At 30.1% G+C, this 15917-nt stretch overlaps 2 protein-coding genes across 3 annotated transcripts in view; one reads left to right on the top strand and one right to left on the bottom strand.

Annotated features, from left to right (window-relative positions):
* Positions 1 to 65: 65 nt before the first annotated feature.
* LOC122719541 (conserved oligomeric Golgi complex subunit 7) lies at positions 66 to 4298 on the bottom strand. Of its 2 annotated transcripts, none has more exons than XM_043945456.1 (11): positions 3738 to 4298; positions 3456 to 3545; positions 2912 to 3097; positions 2708 to 2839; positions 2453 to 2636; positions 2181 to 2374; positions 1629 to 2120; positions 1431 to 1551; positions 1184 to 1357; positions 608 to 1066; positions 66 to 517 (listed from the first exon to the last, which is right to left on the bottom strand). In XM_043945456.1, the coding sequence occupies exons 1-11, from the start codon at positions 3738 to 3740 to the stop codon at positions 345 to 347; spliced, it is 2208 nt and encodes a 735-aa protein (XP_043801391.1). In that variant the 5' UTR covers positions 3741 to 4298; the 3' UTR covers positions 66 to 344. The 2 variants fall into 2 exon arrangements, with proteins under 2 accessions (XP_043801391.1, XP_043801392.1); XM_043945457.1 differs by having other exon boundaries at positions 608 to 1063.
* Positions 4299 to 8597: 4299 nt separating this feature from the next.
* LOC122719545 (zinc finger and BTB domain-containing protein 20) overlaps positions 8598 to 15917 on the top strand; it is an 84753-nt gene continuing 77433 nt past the window's right edge. Inside the window, exon 1 of the mRNA XM_043945469.1 lies at positions 8598 to 8727. The gene's annotated coding sequence lies outside the window, so the exon portion shown is untranslated. The remainder of the gene's footprint in view (positions 8728 to 15917) is intronic.

The following is a 15917-nucleotide window of genomic DNA, read 5'->3' as shown; positions in this document are numbered from 1 at the left end:
ATATTAAAATATTTCCTATTACTTTATTTTTTCATATTAAAAGGAATATAAATATTTTTATATAATATGAGACAATATTTTCATACAAAAAAAGGAAAGTATGAAAAAAAGAAAGTATAAATAGAATTAATATTTATAAATTTGGATATTGCACGTAATTAATACAATATGAACGCACTTTTTGTACAAGTATCACTTCCTTAAATATATAAAAATTTTTTTATACATAAAACAGATAAATTATTATGAAATTATAATTGCTATTTATACAACATAATGCTACATAATGTACAACATAGTATTTCTATATTCATTACATTTACTTAATAATTATTACATGTTATTTAGGCAGAAAATGTTATATTTCTCATTTGTCTAACAGCAGCTACAAGTCTAGCATTACATCCTGAACTGCTGTTCTGATAATCTTCTGGTGATAGCCTCAATAAAAGAGACATATGTTGCAGATTTTCTGATAAAGATAAACCAAGTTCTTCCAAAACATTACCAAGATAATCTACAATATTACACATATTAAATAAATAAAAAAATTTTTTTTAATATTCAAGTTTTTATAAAAAAAAATATCATTTTATTACAAACATACCTATGTCAGTTGCAAGTTGTTTGCATGCTGCAGAATTTAATTGACAAATTCCTAATGTTTGATCTAGAAACATTTGACATGTTTCTTTAGTAATAATTTCTAATAAAATATCGGTAAATCCAGATTCAGTAGAACTTTGTGTATATTGTGGATCTGCAGCTTTTAAGGCTTGGGTAAGACTTGGATTTTCCCTAAGCAAAAATGGCTCTAAATGTTGTGGTAATGTCATTAAGTATTGTCCAACTTGTGTTATATATTCTTGAGGTGCAAAACTATAATCAGGTAAATCTGCACTTAAATGAATCATTTTATTGGCTTCTGTTGACCATGCTGGTGCTTTTTGTACTAATAACAACTGTGTAAATATAGGAGCAAAAATTACTTCATATGTTGCACGATGCAAATCAGAACATAGTTTATTAATAGATTTCATTATTGGATCCAGAATTGTTTCATCTTCTATAAAAAGAGTGATTTAAATGAGTAATAATATTTCTTTTTTAAAAATTTTTATATTTTTATTAAGAAATTTTTATAAATTTATTTATATTTTTTTATATATTATTTATATATTACCTTTTTGGAAAGATGCAGTCAAATTCTCCAATTCAGTTTGATTTGATGTATTTAAAAGTAATTTTTTATACTGAATGAAAACACTACAAGCTGTATTTTGTAGCTTATTGTTAGCTTCAATAATGTCAATTATCAATGATTTTTCAAATTGTTGAATATGTCCCAAAAGATCACCTATGCATTAAAATTAGATCAATAACTTTATTTAATTAATATTAAATTTATTTAAAAAAAAAGATAAAAATACCTATAGTCTGCATTAAAGTGAGACACATTTGAAATAAATTCCAATCTTCATGTTTTACTTTTTTACGCTCTAATTGTCGTATAGCAGCTTGATATTTTTCAAGATATTTATTAAAATAACTCTGTAAAAGTAAATTTTCTTGAAGAAACAATTGAAGAAAAGATGTTTTTTTAAAATGTTATTTATAAAATAACATACAATCAAAGATTTTAATAAGCCAGGATAACCACAACCATCTGTGAAAAGTTTACATCTTTTATTGGCTTCATTTGCATATTCCATTACTCTTGAAATGCTAAGGGAAAGAATATTGATTGTATCACTTAAATCATCTTGTGCAGAACCCATAGATTGTAACTGATGTTCAAGTTGAGCTGTTTCATAAATATTGTATTTTACAACATATGTAACATAAGGTGCATATATTGCTTGTGCCAAAGATAACAGTTTTGAGTTTTGAAATTTTCCATGTGATGATGTTTCAATTGCACCTTGTAAATTTACTGCAAAATGCTTTGTAATTTGTTTAAGTTCAAGTAACAAAGACAATTGCATAGCATTTGTATGTTGTTTTAAAAATGATTCTATACATTCTGGAATGCCTGGATCCAAACTTTTCAAAAGATCAGCATATACATCAATTATGATATCAATTGAAGTATTTGGAAATACAAGATGACACCATTTTACCTTTATTAAAATCATATTATTTTAAAAAAAGGATATTACATATTTTAAAATAAAAGTTACCTGATCATTCCAACTAGATAATAATTTATCATAATAAGTATGTAACCAGTAAGAAACATTTTCATCTTGAGCTAATTCAATAGTGCGACGCCATTCTTGTCCTAATGATACTTTCAAACAATTATGATAATATTTAAGAAGTTGTGGTAAACGTTCTATTTTATTAAAAATATCCACGTAAATTTTAGATTGTTCTAAATATTTTAAGACAAAAATATTAGATACAAGTAATATAAAATAAGAAAGAATATAATATGATTAATATAATATACCTAAATTTGCAGCAGTAAATGCCTGAACTAATTTTGGACTAGCTATAGCTTCTAATCGATTTTTTAATCCTTCTAACTGTAATTTTTTATCCTCATAATCAATAACATTTACAAGCATAGCCAATGATTTTTGCATACTGAATAATTTATTTGCAATAGCTTCTACATCACCTGATTCAAATACCTGAAATATTAAAAATAATATAAAGATAAAATTTATAAGGATTTACTTTTAATACATGTTATATGTTATACCTCTTCAACATCATTAGCAAGTACACTCCAATTATCAGCTTCATGTAAGCCTTGTTTAGCAGTTTGTAAATCTGTTTTTATTCTATCTATTTTTTCTAATGTTGCCATTGATGAAGCAGTATCTTTTTCAACCTATTTAAAAAATTTATTATAGTAATAACAGATATTATAAGATATATTATAAAAAAAGAAATCAACCACAACCTTTTCTATTTCTTGTTTAACTGCAATCATTTTCTCTCTCAAAGCTAAAGCTTCTTGTTGTAAAAACTGTGTATCCCTTAAAACTCTTGGCAAACTTGAAAGAACAGATTGACTAGTCTCTTCTAAAGCACCATTAACTTGTTGCACATATAATTGCAACTTCATTACCAAAGATGAAACAAATGCCTATTAATATAATATTTTTGTTTAATTTTTTAAATAAAAAAATAAAAAAATAGAAAAATGCAAAACAGGAAATATATAAAACATTTAAATTCAAATATTATAACGATTTCGTATTCGAATATTTATTTATATATAAAATCATGATTCAAAAATTTCTGAAATTTATTTTTTATTCAATGATTACACTTTAATCTGCAACATAGTAAAAAAGAATATCTTTGAAAAAGACAGAATATCATTGACCGCCAATGGAAGCAATCAGTTTAGTGAAAGTACTAGTGCTGCTGGAAGTCAAAAATTGTGTCGAGAAAAGAAACAGAATCCGCGTAATTGAGATTATCATAATTATATGACTTACATCTTTATTTTCTTGTGCCTCGACAGATTTAAATGTTTTATTAATCCAATCTTTGACATCGAAAGTATCTTCGGAAAATGCAGATACATCCTGAAACCAACAATTTAAGGTTAGGAACGATTTGATCTTTTACATTGAGAATTTTTTTATAAAATACGGTAATCTTTTTCCATATTTCAATAAAAATTCTGAACTAATGTTTTATTTTTAGAATTTTTTGATAAATGCAAATCAACAATTAATACAAAATAATTAAAAATTCACTGACTTTTTATTGCTTACCATGATAAATTTATGAACCGTGATGAAATCTTAAATAAATCTTAAATAGTTTTTTTTTTTTTTTTTAAATTGAAAACTATAATGTATAGAGTATTATTAATGACAATGTTTTTAAAAATCAAATTTATATTCTTTTATTTTTGCCGCCGCATAACATAGAAATACTTTTTCTTACGTTCACTTTACTATTGCACTTTATGTGCTGATTTTGTGACGCCGAAACTAAATTATTATCGAACTTGATTACGAAAAGTTAAAATATTCAATTATCAAAAATCAATTATCAAATATTTTTGTATATCCCGAAAAAAACAAGTTTGCAACGTGTATGATTGTTGGACAGATCGATTATAGAATATATAATATTTTATATATCAGTAATAGTTCGCAGTTCTAGGTTAACGAATTCAGTTTACTCAATGTGAAAATGTGTAAATTTTTAAAAATATCAATTTCGATATGCGATACGTGCCAATATAACAATAAAATAAGAAAAATAAAAATAAAATAAGTGTTTTTTTTTTTTATAATTATTGTGATAAAACGACTTGTGTATCTCAAATTCCAGAGAAAATACTATAACGGAAAAATCATTCTGCAAGATGCTGTTCATCCCTTTACAATGATCAGTTTGGTTTGATTGTAACACAGGCCACTTGGATTTCGACAAACCATTTACCAAAAGATCGTAAAATGAAGAGGATAAGGGAGGGAAAATAGAAAACAGCATATTATCGGCCATTTCCGGGCCCTTTGTTAATCGCCACGCCTCCGAAACTGCGTTTGCGTGTAACAATTTGCGCAACAGTTGGAAATTGGAATTTTGCCTCGAAATAACCTTAATTTCGACAAAAATAAGAATTGGCTAAAGAATACTGCAATCATTTAAATCTTTTTTTTTTACAAATGAATACATCGTCTAATTGAACGAAAACTTATTTTTTTTACGTTATATTATGCGTTATATATTTATATTTTTTTTTATGTTACACGAATTCACATAATATATTTCATATCTTATATATATATATATATATATATGTATATATTGATCTTATAAATAATATTCTTAAATTTTTTCTTATCATATATTTGAAATATTATCTTGAAGTTTTAAGTTCACATGCTTAACAAGAAAATTATTCTTTTGCATAAAGTTGAACTTTATTACAGTCGACAATCAGACTCAATCAGTAGAGTATATTAGAAGCGTATGCATTTAATGTCGCGTATAAAGTGCGTCGATCAGAAGTCCAATTTTGTAATCTTGCTGTGCATATGAATGCGTGCCGCTGATAAATTGTTTTTCAATTAGATTGTTAGACTGAGACTTTTTAAAAAAACATTTTTTAATATACTTATCATAAACAAACAATTCATCTTTTACGATATTCATTTGTTTTTATGTATGTAATATTGACATTAAAAAAACAGATATTAATTATATACAATAATTTATTTTATTAGTATAATTTAATAATTTGTATTGGTTTAATAATTTTGTTATAACGCTATACTATTTCTTATAAATTTAATTCTCAATGCTAATATTTGATATAAATTAACGCAAAATCAAATACAATGTCATTTTTATAAATTGAAAAACTTACAGAGTCTTTATCCTTATATAGAAAAATCATTGTAAGTAGTAGTTGTTATTTGGTACCAGGATAATTATACGATGTAGAAAGATAAAAAGATGTCCTCAACCTTGGAATATCAACCAATCCCAAATTTTTATTTCTTGACAGCACGGGATTGGTTAAATATTCTCCATGATATCAATTTCCAAATGTTTTTGATTAAAAAGATTTTCCAAAAAGCAAATTTTCGGTAAGTTGATAGAAGAGGTAATCGATTTTCTTGTTTCTTTTTTTTAATCTTCATTAAGCACTATTTCTTTAATGCACTGCTAATTGAAGCTTAAAAAAGTAGTTATCAATGCGCGATAATGAGATAGTGAACGGATTCATTTAATTTTTCTTTTTGTATAAAAATTAAAAAAATATTTATTTAAATTGTTTAATGCATTGTTTAATTATGCAACGAACAATATGTTGATTTATTATGACTGTGTGGCACAGAAAATCCATCTTTTATTAACAGAAATGTAACAATTAATTAAAAGAATGCGATGCAAGAAAAGCCCTACTGATAATTTGAAATGTCCCTGTGACACACAGTTGAACGTCAAGAGCATTTGATATCAGCCTTTGGTATAGTGCTCATGTTACATCTGGCTGCGATACATTACATTGGACCAGCCAATTTTTAATTCTGATTTTTAAATTATGTGTGTGTGTGTGTATATATATATATATATACACACATACATACACACATACTATGCTTCGATTCTTCAAGCTTTTATTCTTGTTAACACGCTCGATAAATTATTTAAAAAAATTACTTACTCCTTAGACAATTACTCACAAAATTCAGAGCGAGTATTTGTATTTAGAGTAAAAGACTCTCAATGCACGAATTTTGTAAGTGATACTGCTTGCAAAATAATTTCTTTCCAAAAGCACTCTTATACATGTGGCACTATATTTAAATTCGAAGATCTTCATTTTGCTTTTGCTCTTTCAAAAATTTATCTTTTTCAACATTCTAGGATCAATTATAATTTTGTATTCGAATATGTAACTATAACTCAAAACATCAAAAATTTTGAAAGAAGATCAATAGTCTCGTATTTTGCAAAGTAAATGTAAATATTTCCAGATTGTTTATTCATAAAATTAATAATCTTTCTTCAATCTCGGTTACAATTGATTTTATTGAAATTTTATAATACTCATATTTTATTATACCTCATTTTTTTTTTTTTATTATTTTACAACAAAAATTTCCATAGTAATTCCATAGAAACATATTAAATGAAAAAAATAAATATTTTCATCATTAAAGCTCTAACTTGATGTTGGTGATACGTTTGGTCACATTCATGCTGAAGCGTAGGTTTATCTTGGGACGGAAGGATGAAATTATTCAACCGGTAACGGCAGAGACTGTACCGAGGCCACGCTACACTTCTGAGAAAATAAATTCTCCCGCGCTTCTTCAGTGCCTGTAGATTCGCATAGCCACTTCCTTCGTAAATTCTGTTCCTCGAAGATCGAGTTGATTCGAATAGCCATCCTTCCCTCTGGGGACCGTAAGGGGACGAGCCTCTCTACTGCGCAATTCGCGTTGCAGAAAAAAACGTAGAGACGTTAAAAAAGATAAAAAGGAACGAAGCGAAGGGGATATCGAATTTTTTTGCGGCCCCTCCTCGCTTTGCGCCTATATTGATTTTTAGAAATTCCTCGCGAGACGGTCGAACGCGAACGTGGAAGAGTGAGCGAGCAAGCGAAACGAACTGGGCGAAGGTACGAAGAAAAGGAGGAAAGAAGAAAAGAAACGAAGCAGCCGGAAAAGAAACGCGGTCCTCGAGCCATCGTACGTTCTAGGGCGGTGCAGCGTTGTTTTATGAAACATTTTAATGGGCAATGTCCGATACAAACTAAGAACGTAATTAACTGGGGACTTATCAAACTACGAAACATCGTATGTTTTGTGTCTTCGCGAAATGTTTAAGTGCAAATTGTCCGGGGATATTAATTCGAATCAAATATTTTTATTATCTTTCTGTAAGTTGATATTTTGAATATTCGTTATACATATAATTCATTTTCATAAATATTTTTTTATATTTTATAATTTCTTTCAATGTTTCGTTCTAAATTTACATTCAATTATTTTTATACATGGATAAGATCACTTTTTTAAAAGAATTTTAACGAATATTTGACATATGTTATGAAACGTTAATGAAAAATGTTTGTACGTTACATGACATTTGTTATAAAATTTGAAATTTGAATGAAAAAAGATAGGAAATTTCATTTTAAATTGTGAGATTTAAATTTAGAATGAAATCGAAAAACTGATGAAACGATGAGGAACAAAGTAATAGAAAATGCAAAATGTCGCATCATTAATTGAATATATTTATATATTTTTTCCATTATGAATAATATAATAATGATTAAAAAAAATATATAAAGCAAAAACATTGTTCATAAGTGAAAAATTTAAATTTAAAAATTACATCGAATGAAATGATGAAATATATGAAATAATGATATCAAAGAGATGTATGCGTACTTGAAAATATTTATAAGATTCGTAAGGACGTTTACGATGTTTGTTTCTAACAGCGGGAAAATTCCCACCCGTATTAGACATAATGCGAGACGGCCCTGCTTACAGTCGAAAGCAATCGAAGGTAGTCGAAATCGTCCGAGGACAGTGGAAAATAGTGGGATGTTTCCCCTCTTTTGCTTTTGACCATCCCTCAGCCCCTACCATCGCGCGCATCCCTTCCTTTAGGCTCGATGTTTCTCTGTTTCTCTCATACTCGACGGTTCTCTCAGTCGCTTCCTCCTCCCTCTCTGTCTCGCTCTTACTGGCTGTCTCCCTCTTTCTTTCCTTCCGTCTTTGTCTATCTCTGTCTCTCCTTCTTGCTCGTTCAGCTCGTTCTTAACGTCAAACCACTTAGGGCCGCGGACCTCGGCAGTCAGTCGATCTTTCCTAGCAGCAGCATTCCGGCATTTTCCACCTGATCGCGCGCGGGCGGTCCGGTAAACGCCATTTTGTTCGTCACGTCTCCTCGTTAGAGAGGATCCTCGTGCGTAAAACGTTTGTATGTGCCGCGCACCCTTCCACGCCCCGTGCAACACCTGCATTATCAAAAACAACAAGCGAAGGCGACGCACTTTGTAACACACGCGCTGTTGTTGTGTGGTGCCGGTGGTTTACTTTGTCTGTTCCGTCAATCGACAACGAATATAGGAACGGAAAAGGACGCCGGGTGTTGTTTTTCCGTTGACGAGACCCGCACGGAACGGAGTGCGTGACCCCGCGTGGTGTTTTCTCTCTTTTCTACACGTTATTTTTCTCTTAATTACGTTAAGGGCAACGCAGCAAACTGATACATGAAAACGTGAGTACGCACTAAATACTTTCTCTATTCACGTGTATCTCAACTGTCTTTCCGTCTATCACACGCTCAAACGTTAGATCTTGTTTTTTCCTGCCTGCATGGCATCGTCTGCCATGTTAGACCGGCGTCTCTTTCTCTTTCTCCCTCCTTTTTTCTATCCCTCTCTTTTTACTCTCTCCCTTCTTGCGCCGTCCCCCTTCCTCGTGCTGCGTGTAAACGCGCTTTCTCCCACTCTTCGCGTCTCGACAGAAGCGTCGACATGAATTTTCCGATTGCAAATTTTAATATTATTACAATGACGATAATGATGACGATGTCGATGACAGTCATAGTGTCGTTAAGAAACGACTACGACGCCGCCTGTCAACCAATCTCACGCCTTCATTGACGCGTTGTTCCTATATTTTCACTGTTTGTATAATTCGTGTGTATATGTGTTATGAACATTTATACAATTGAACAGAGAACGAAAAGAGGGAAAATAAACAGAGAAGTGTTGAGAGGGGGAGAAAGAGTGAGAGAGGGAAGAGAAGAAAAAGGAGAAAGAGACGAACAAGCAAGCATTCGTAGGACAACGGTCGAGTCAAAATGAAACATTGTGCCCCCGAAATTCTACGCGAATGAACATGGACGATTTCTTCGATGTTTTTGTCTGTTTTCGAAGTGATATTTTTCGCGGAAGCCGTGCTTGCTTTTCAGAACAAACATAACCTTAAACGATTCGAGAATGAATATATACATATATATATATCCCAAGCTGTGTATATTATTACCTTCGAAGCATAGGCGCGGTTCTTGACACTTGGATTTGTTTCTGACGATTCAGCACGTGCACGCGCGTTCGATGCTCCAAGATAGCGCGTCAAAGTGTAACCAATCAAAATAACTGAGTTTTGTTTATTTTGTGTGTTGGTACAAAAGCGCGGGAAGCAGAAGTTGAGTTAGGCCGCGAAATACAAGATTTTTACACGTGCTCAAAAAATATTTCGTGTTTCTGAACATAAATTGCGTCTTGAAATTGTGAAATTTTAAATCAGAATGATTTCAACGTGACTCATCATTACGAATCAGATTATTTTCTATGAATACAGTCGCTCAGTAGTCGAGGACGATTAATTCTATGCTTATCATTACACGGAAATTTTTCGTTCTCGGAAAATTTCTAATCAGTTTCGTCATTTTTGCAAACCAACTTACGAACTGCTGTTTCAATTTTTATAATAATCTGATATGACATTATGCATATTTTTCATTTATTTTTCTTATTCTTTTTTTTCTTTCTTGTGACGTAGATTGTCCAATACCATTACACCTTATATTTCTGTGAAATGTGATAGAATATTAAATATTTTTTACACGAACAATTATGTGCTCTACTTATCTGAAATATTGCTTACGATCGGTATGAAAAAAATTGTTATCAGAGGAAAAATTAAATCGTTATTATTTTCTTGTTTGTTGAAACAAACCTCTATATCATTGAAAGAACCTCTATATCATTTTTGGAATGATATCTCGTTTGAAATAAAGTTATCAAGGTTTGAACGAAAATTATGAAATCTTATTATGTGAGGCTTATTTTTCGTAGACTTTTTTCTTTTAAAAATTATGTTATCTTATTCATACCTTGCGTCAATGGTTCCATTGATGATGCGTCATAGCAAATTATTAAAATTTTCGAAAAAGAGGAATTACTTGACGTCATTGCAGATACCCAAAGCAGTGTATTAGTCGTAGTAATTTATGTCATCGTCGGCGCGGAAATGGGTTTTTCCAGAAATAAAGTACGAACAAACTGATCAGTTTTCGCGACACATTGGAAAATTACCGATTGACATCATGACATGATTAAACCATAGATTTTTTTCTTTTAAGTATTTTTGAAATTAGGCATGAGAAATTGGAACCTTCGCATTTTTAATTTTTATGAATTTTTTTTTTTACAAAAAATAAGACAATCATCAATTGTTTATGATATATCAAAAACATAAAATTGAATCGCTTCTGAAATTCATGAAATATTTTTATGATTATTTTAAATTTTTATTTTTTAATATTCAAAATTACACAACTAAAAATTTAGTTCAGTTTATAATTAGTATGTTAACTGTCTACGATTGAGATTAGAGGAAACCAACAAAAACTTTGCTTAGAATATTTATATTTTTTATTCCTGTTGTTTATAATAACATTCTTCTTTTTTCATCATTCCAACCTCGAGCAAAATTATCCATCTAATCTTCTTGTTTTCAACATGCTTTTAAATGAACATTTCATTTTTTTCCAATGTGTAATTTGAATATTAAACGATCTATTACGTCAATCAAAAAATTAATGAAAAAAAAATTTTTTCCATGCATTGCATATTGCGCAACGTAATTTGAAAAAAAAAAATACATTGCGTTGTAATCACAATGATAGCATTAATAATAGTAGTATTAACAATGATAGTTAACAACAATATTAATAAATATGTTGTTGATTTAGAGATGGATCATGAAAATTCATCGTAAAAAAGTACGTATATACAATAATCGATCGATCGAGAAAAGTAAAGGACGATGTCGACTACTCACGCAGCTATGCGATTCCGAAGCATGCTGGCATATTATTGGTTCTGACCGTCACAGTGCTAACGACCTCTGTCTACGTACGATACTGATCAGTTATGATGTCGCGTATCTCATGAAAATTCGACTTTATTCAGTTATTATTATATTATTTTTATTTACTATTGCTTTAATGATATATAATATATCATAAGGAAACATCAAGTATTAATTCACAAATATTTCAAATGTAAAACTGTTTCTATCTTCTAATTACTTGCGAATAACAAGTTATATATTTATTGAGGACAAATCAAATATCAGTGAAGCGGTACACAAATAAATATCAACTACGGATGCAATGTCTCAACTATTAGAGTGGGGATAGCAGTCAATATCGAAGATAAGCGTGCGAACGTCTTGACTCGGCTGTTTTCAATCTTTTTCTGTACTTTGAAAAATGTGTTTTCTCTCGGTTATGCGCGGCCAGCTGCTCTGCCTTGTCTCTCGTGTATATACGTGTGTGTGGGATAGTGACCCGTGTAAATGTTCGAAACACTTGATATTTGCGACGCTTTTCGTCCCATTGGTGAAAACATTGCACCGACCACTGATAGATAATTAGCTGTATCGTTTTTGTTATCGTTTTTATTCGTTGCCAACTCATACGCTGTTTCATGGTTATTGTTCGTGTATAAATATTAAATGAAATGTGATATACATAGTTGATGCATGCTGCGACCCATTACGAATATTATGCGTAGAGGATTTTTGATTCTTAGTTTCAGTCATTTCAATGCGTGCGAAAATGATGCTACAAAATATTTGCGTCGTTCTTTTCCCTTTCTCCTCGTATTTTGAACTGGATTTTCTAAGTTTTGTTCTATAGTCGATAGCAAACTTTTGTCCTCGACACGTTTCGATTGTTGTTGCTATATTTTTTTTCTTTTTTTTTTTTTGTATTCTTTTTTATGTTTCTAATCCCAACTCGAATAATTTATATTTTTATCGCTACCAAGATCTTTTTCCTAGTAATAAGTGATGACGAATATTAATTACCGGTTTTGTTTCAGAAGTTTCAAGATTTTTTTTAGCAAGATTTTTGTTTATATAATAATTAATAATTAAATTTTTGTTTTGTTGAATATAATTTGTTGATTAAATATCGTAGGAGAAATATAAAATTGTTAAAAATATTCTTATACTATATTTAATTTATTAGTTTTTTTTATTAAATATAAATTAATTTTATAGATATGATAATGATTAAATTTTTTTTTTTAATTGAATTTTCTTGGATTGGATTTTCTTAATTATACTAGATACTTGTATATATATTTTCTTTAATATGTTTTAACATTTTAAAAAATATTTATAATCGCTTTTAAAAATAATAATTTGTACGCGTAAATGTCTTAATCATGTTTTTTATCACTTTTTAATTCTTTAATCTTTTATTCATTAAAAATAAGTAATAAAAGTCTTTTTTTTTTTTATATATCTTATTCGTAACGATTTGAATGATATGAGAATACGTGTATTTGAATCTTTTTTTGTATAATATTTTTAATATTTGCTCCTACAAAGAATAAATTTTTAAAATGAATTTTAAGAATTTCAATGTACAAGTTAATAAGTTATACTTGTATTTATATTCTTAGCATCAAGTAGATATCATCAAATAGAGTATATCGAGAGTTGTTAGAAAATTGACCATAAACGATATCGAATGTTAAGATATCAAGCGAATGTTAATCCAAATAAAAGACTGTAAAGCGTGAGAGATGATGAAACTGAGCGAAATAGATCGAATTTCAAAACATAGTTACTGCTGTCGGTTTGGCTTTCTCTCCCTCACGGTGCGTTTGAACAAAAACTTCAAATTCCGTAGCGAGATAACGCCACGGGCAAAATTGTCAGTATGATTTGATACCAGCCAAGGCAAAACTAACGTTGGCGTGGCCACCTATGGAAAAGTCCGATAACTAACAAAAAATAAGTACGTGTGGAATCAAGAGAAATTGAACCGAATCATGGAGTCGTTCGTCAATTTATGTACGCGTGAAAGTCACTAGTGTGCGCAAGCGCGTGTAGGCTACCACTAATGCTTTTTTCGCCATCGCGAAATATCCGGAGCGTTTTTCAATTTATTTCATAGATTTCTCTCTCACGCGCTTAGAAATATCATCTTACAACGTGTTACGTAATTCTACTTTTTTTTTTCTTTATTTTTTATCCATTATGTAAATGATACTGATCATAAAATATTTAAAAAAAAAAAAAACTATTTGCAAAGCAAAATTTTTAATATTATTATAATAATGTTTTTATACAACATTTGAAAGAAAAACCGCGCAAACAAGAACGTGAATAAGTGTTTGAAAGATAATTAGCCTTTTTAATTTGATTTCTAGATTTTCTATAAAATTATACGGCTTGTAACGCGGAGCTTTCCCATGTTTAATGGAATTCTACTTTCACACGGTGCAATTTTTTCAAATGATACTCGTGCGTGTAGAACGAAAAGAAGAAGAGACAATTAAAAACACCAATAGAATAAAGCGTGAGGTTTTAACGAAGAACAAGGTGTCGAACCATCTACTCGGAAACGTGGCTAATCTCCGGCAAAGAAAAAAGAACTCTCGGGTTGTTGCATGTCGAGGATGCGCTGTGCCGCGGAGAAATCTCTTTGATTTTCACACGTTACGTCCAAAACAATATTCAAGCGACGTTCGCACGACGCAAACCGAATTGATTTCCTCTTTTTCCCGGACCTGCTTTTCCCAAACTTTTTCATTTCTATTTTGTCCTATTTTTTTTTCATTTATATTATTGTTTATTTACCTTTCTCACTATATTAACTTGTTTTTTCCATCTTTTTTAATTTGCAAAGATTTAAGAAATTCTCATACACAAATTATCAAACGAAGTTTCGTCGCAAACGAAATGAAATCGAATTTCATCGTTTTTCTGATAATATAATTTTACATATATGTAAATACTAAACCTTTTGAACAACACGATCCGAGATATCGACTAACAAATAATATAACGCATAATTGAAAATTCATTTTCTTTTCTCTCTCTCTCTTTACTTTGTTAAATATAATTTTTCGAATGGAATTATTTATTATGAAATCATTTTAAAAGATGAAATTATATATATAATATTCTATATATAATCTACTTAAATATTAATCCAAATATAATAAAGAAAACTATAATCTATTATTATAGTTTTATTAATAACTAATAATTGCAGCATTATTTTTCAGGATTAATAGTTAAAGTTAATGAGTCAATAGAATATCCTTTTTTTTTTTTTTTAGATAGATAGATTTTATTCAAAATTTTAAAAAAAACAAAAAAATTAGATTATTTTCCATTATGAAATGTCACAGATAAAAAAAAAAAAAGTGGAAACTTGCTCTGTTGAAAAGTTGGTGATTCCTACAGGCGTCAAAGGAGGCCACTTTAAAATATAAAGCCCACTTCTTGAGAATAATCGTCCCATGTTCCCTATGACGCGTCATAAAGCGCGTAGTCTCATTGCTCGTTATACACGCGCTTCTTGTACTTTTCTACGGGCTTGGACAAAGAATTCTCTTCGACCTGTCGGAGAAAGAGCGGGACTTTTTGTTGGAAAAATAAGGGAATATTCGAAAAGAGAGAGAGAGAGAGAGAGATAGAAGGGAAAAAAAAAAAAAAAAAAAAAGGAAGAAATGTCGTTAGTTATTCCGTAGCATTGTTACATTCTTTCGAAACAGTGGGATGTGAAGAATCGTCTACTTAAAAGTTTCGAAAATTTCAACCGGGGAGTGTAAGTTCTTTCGTGAAAAGGTGAAAAGGTTTTCGGCGAAATTGGATTAATAGGGGTGCTGACTAGAGGGCAGAAAATAATTTTAAATGAAAGAGAAACTACGTTTTACCGTGTTTCTAAAGAAACTTTTTGGTTAAAAGTGATTTTAAGCCTGATTCTCGAACCCTTGGCGGGATATCCGTCGGTTGAATCGAGTTACTATTTTACTTAAAACTGCTATCAAGAGAGATGCAAATGGAATCGAAAAGCAAGTTACAGAGAATTCGAGTTTCCCATGAATACCTTGAAATAGATTCTCGGTAAAAAAAAAGAAAAGATAGTTCCTTTTTTTTTTATCCGCCTGTGCACGAGTGCTTATTAACGAGTCGAAGAATCCTCCGACTCCTTGTACATTTCTTTTTTTTTTTTTTTTTTTTATATCGAGAGGAAAGGAACGGTCGACGATTCGCACAATTTCTAAGAAAGGAATAAAAAAAAAAAAAAGGAGCGACCCTCGAGCACAAAGGTGTTTTTCCCTGAAAGTAACCACTTCACAGTCGGTCTGGTGGATTATAAAACTTGAAAAAACCGCGAGTTAGTATTGCGTGTCCTTGTAAACAATAAAACTGCGCTATCGAAAGAAAGTACTGACGCTTCTTTCAACCCTTAAAGGCTGGTATTTCTTAGCTGGGGCTTATTTCTTAGATGGATTATGTTACAGTGACGTATAATATTATATCATCCCAAGTTATAGTTGTAATAAATAATGCAAACGAAATACTGACGCAAAAGATCTTATGGTGAAGATCTTTTGTTTTTTTTTTTTTTTTTTTTTTTTTTTT

The sequence above is a fragment of the Apis laboriosa genome, unplaced genomic scaffold (assembly GCF_014066325.1).
Source record: "Apis laboriosa isolate Shangri-la unplaced genomic scaffold, ASM1406632v1 scaffold83_cov151, whole genome shotgun sequence".
Lineage (NCBI taxonomy): Eukaryota > Metazoa > Arthropoda > Insecta > Hymenoptera > Apidae > Apis > Apis laboriosa.
This window is presented reverse-complemented; position numbering and strand designations above follow the sequence as displayed.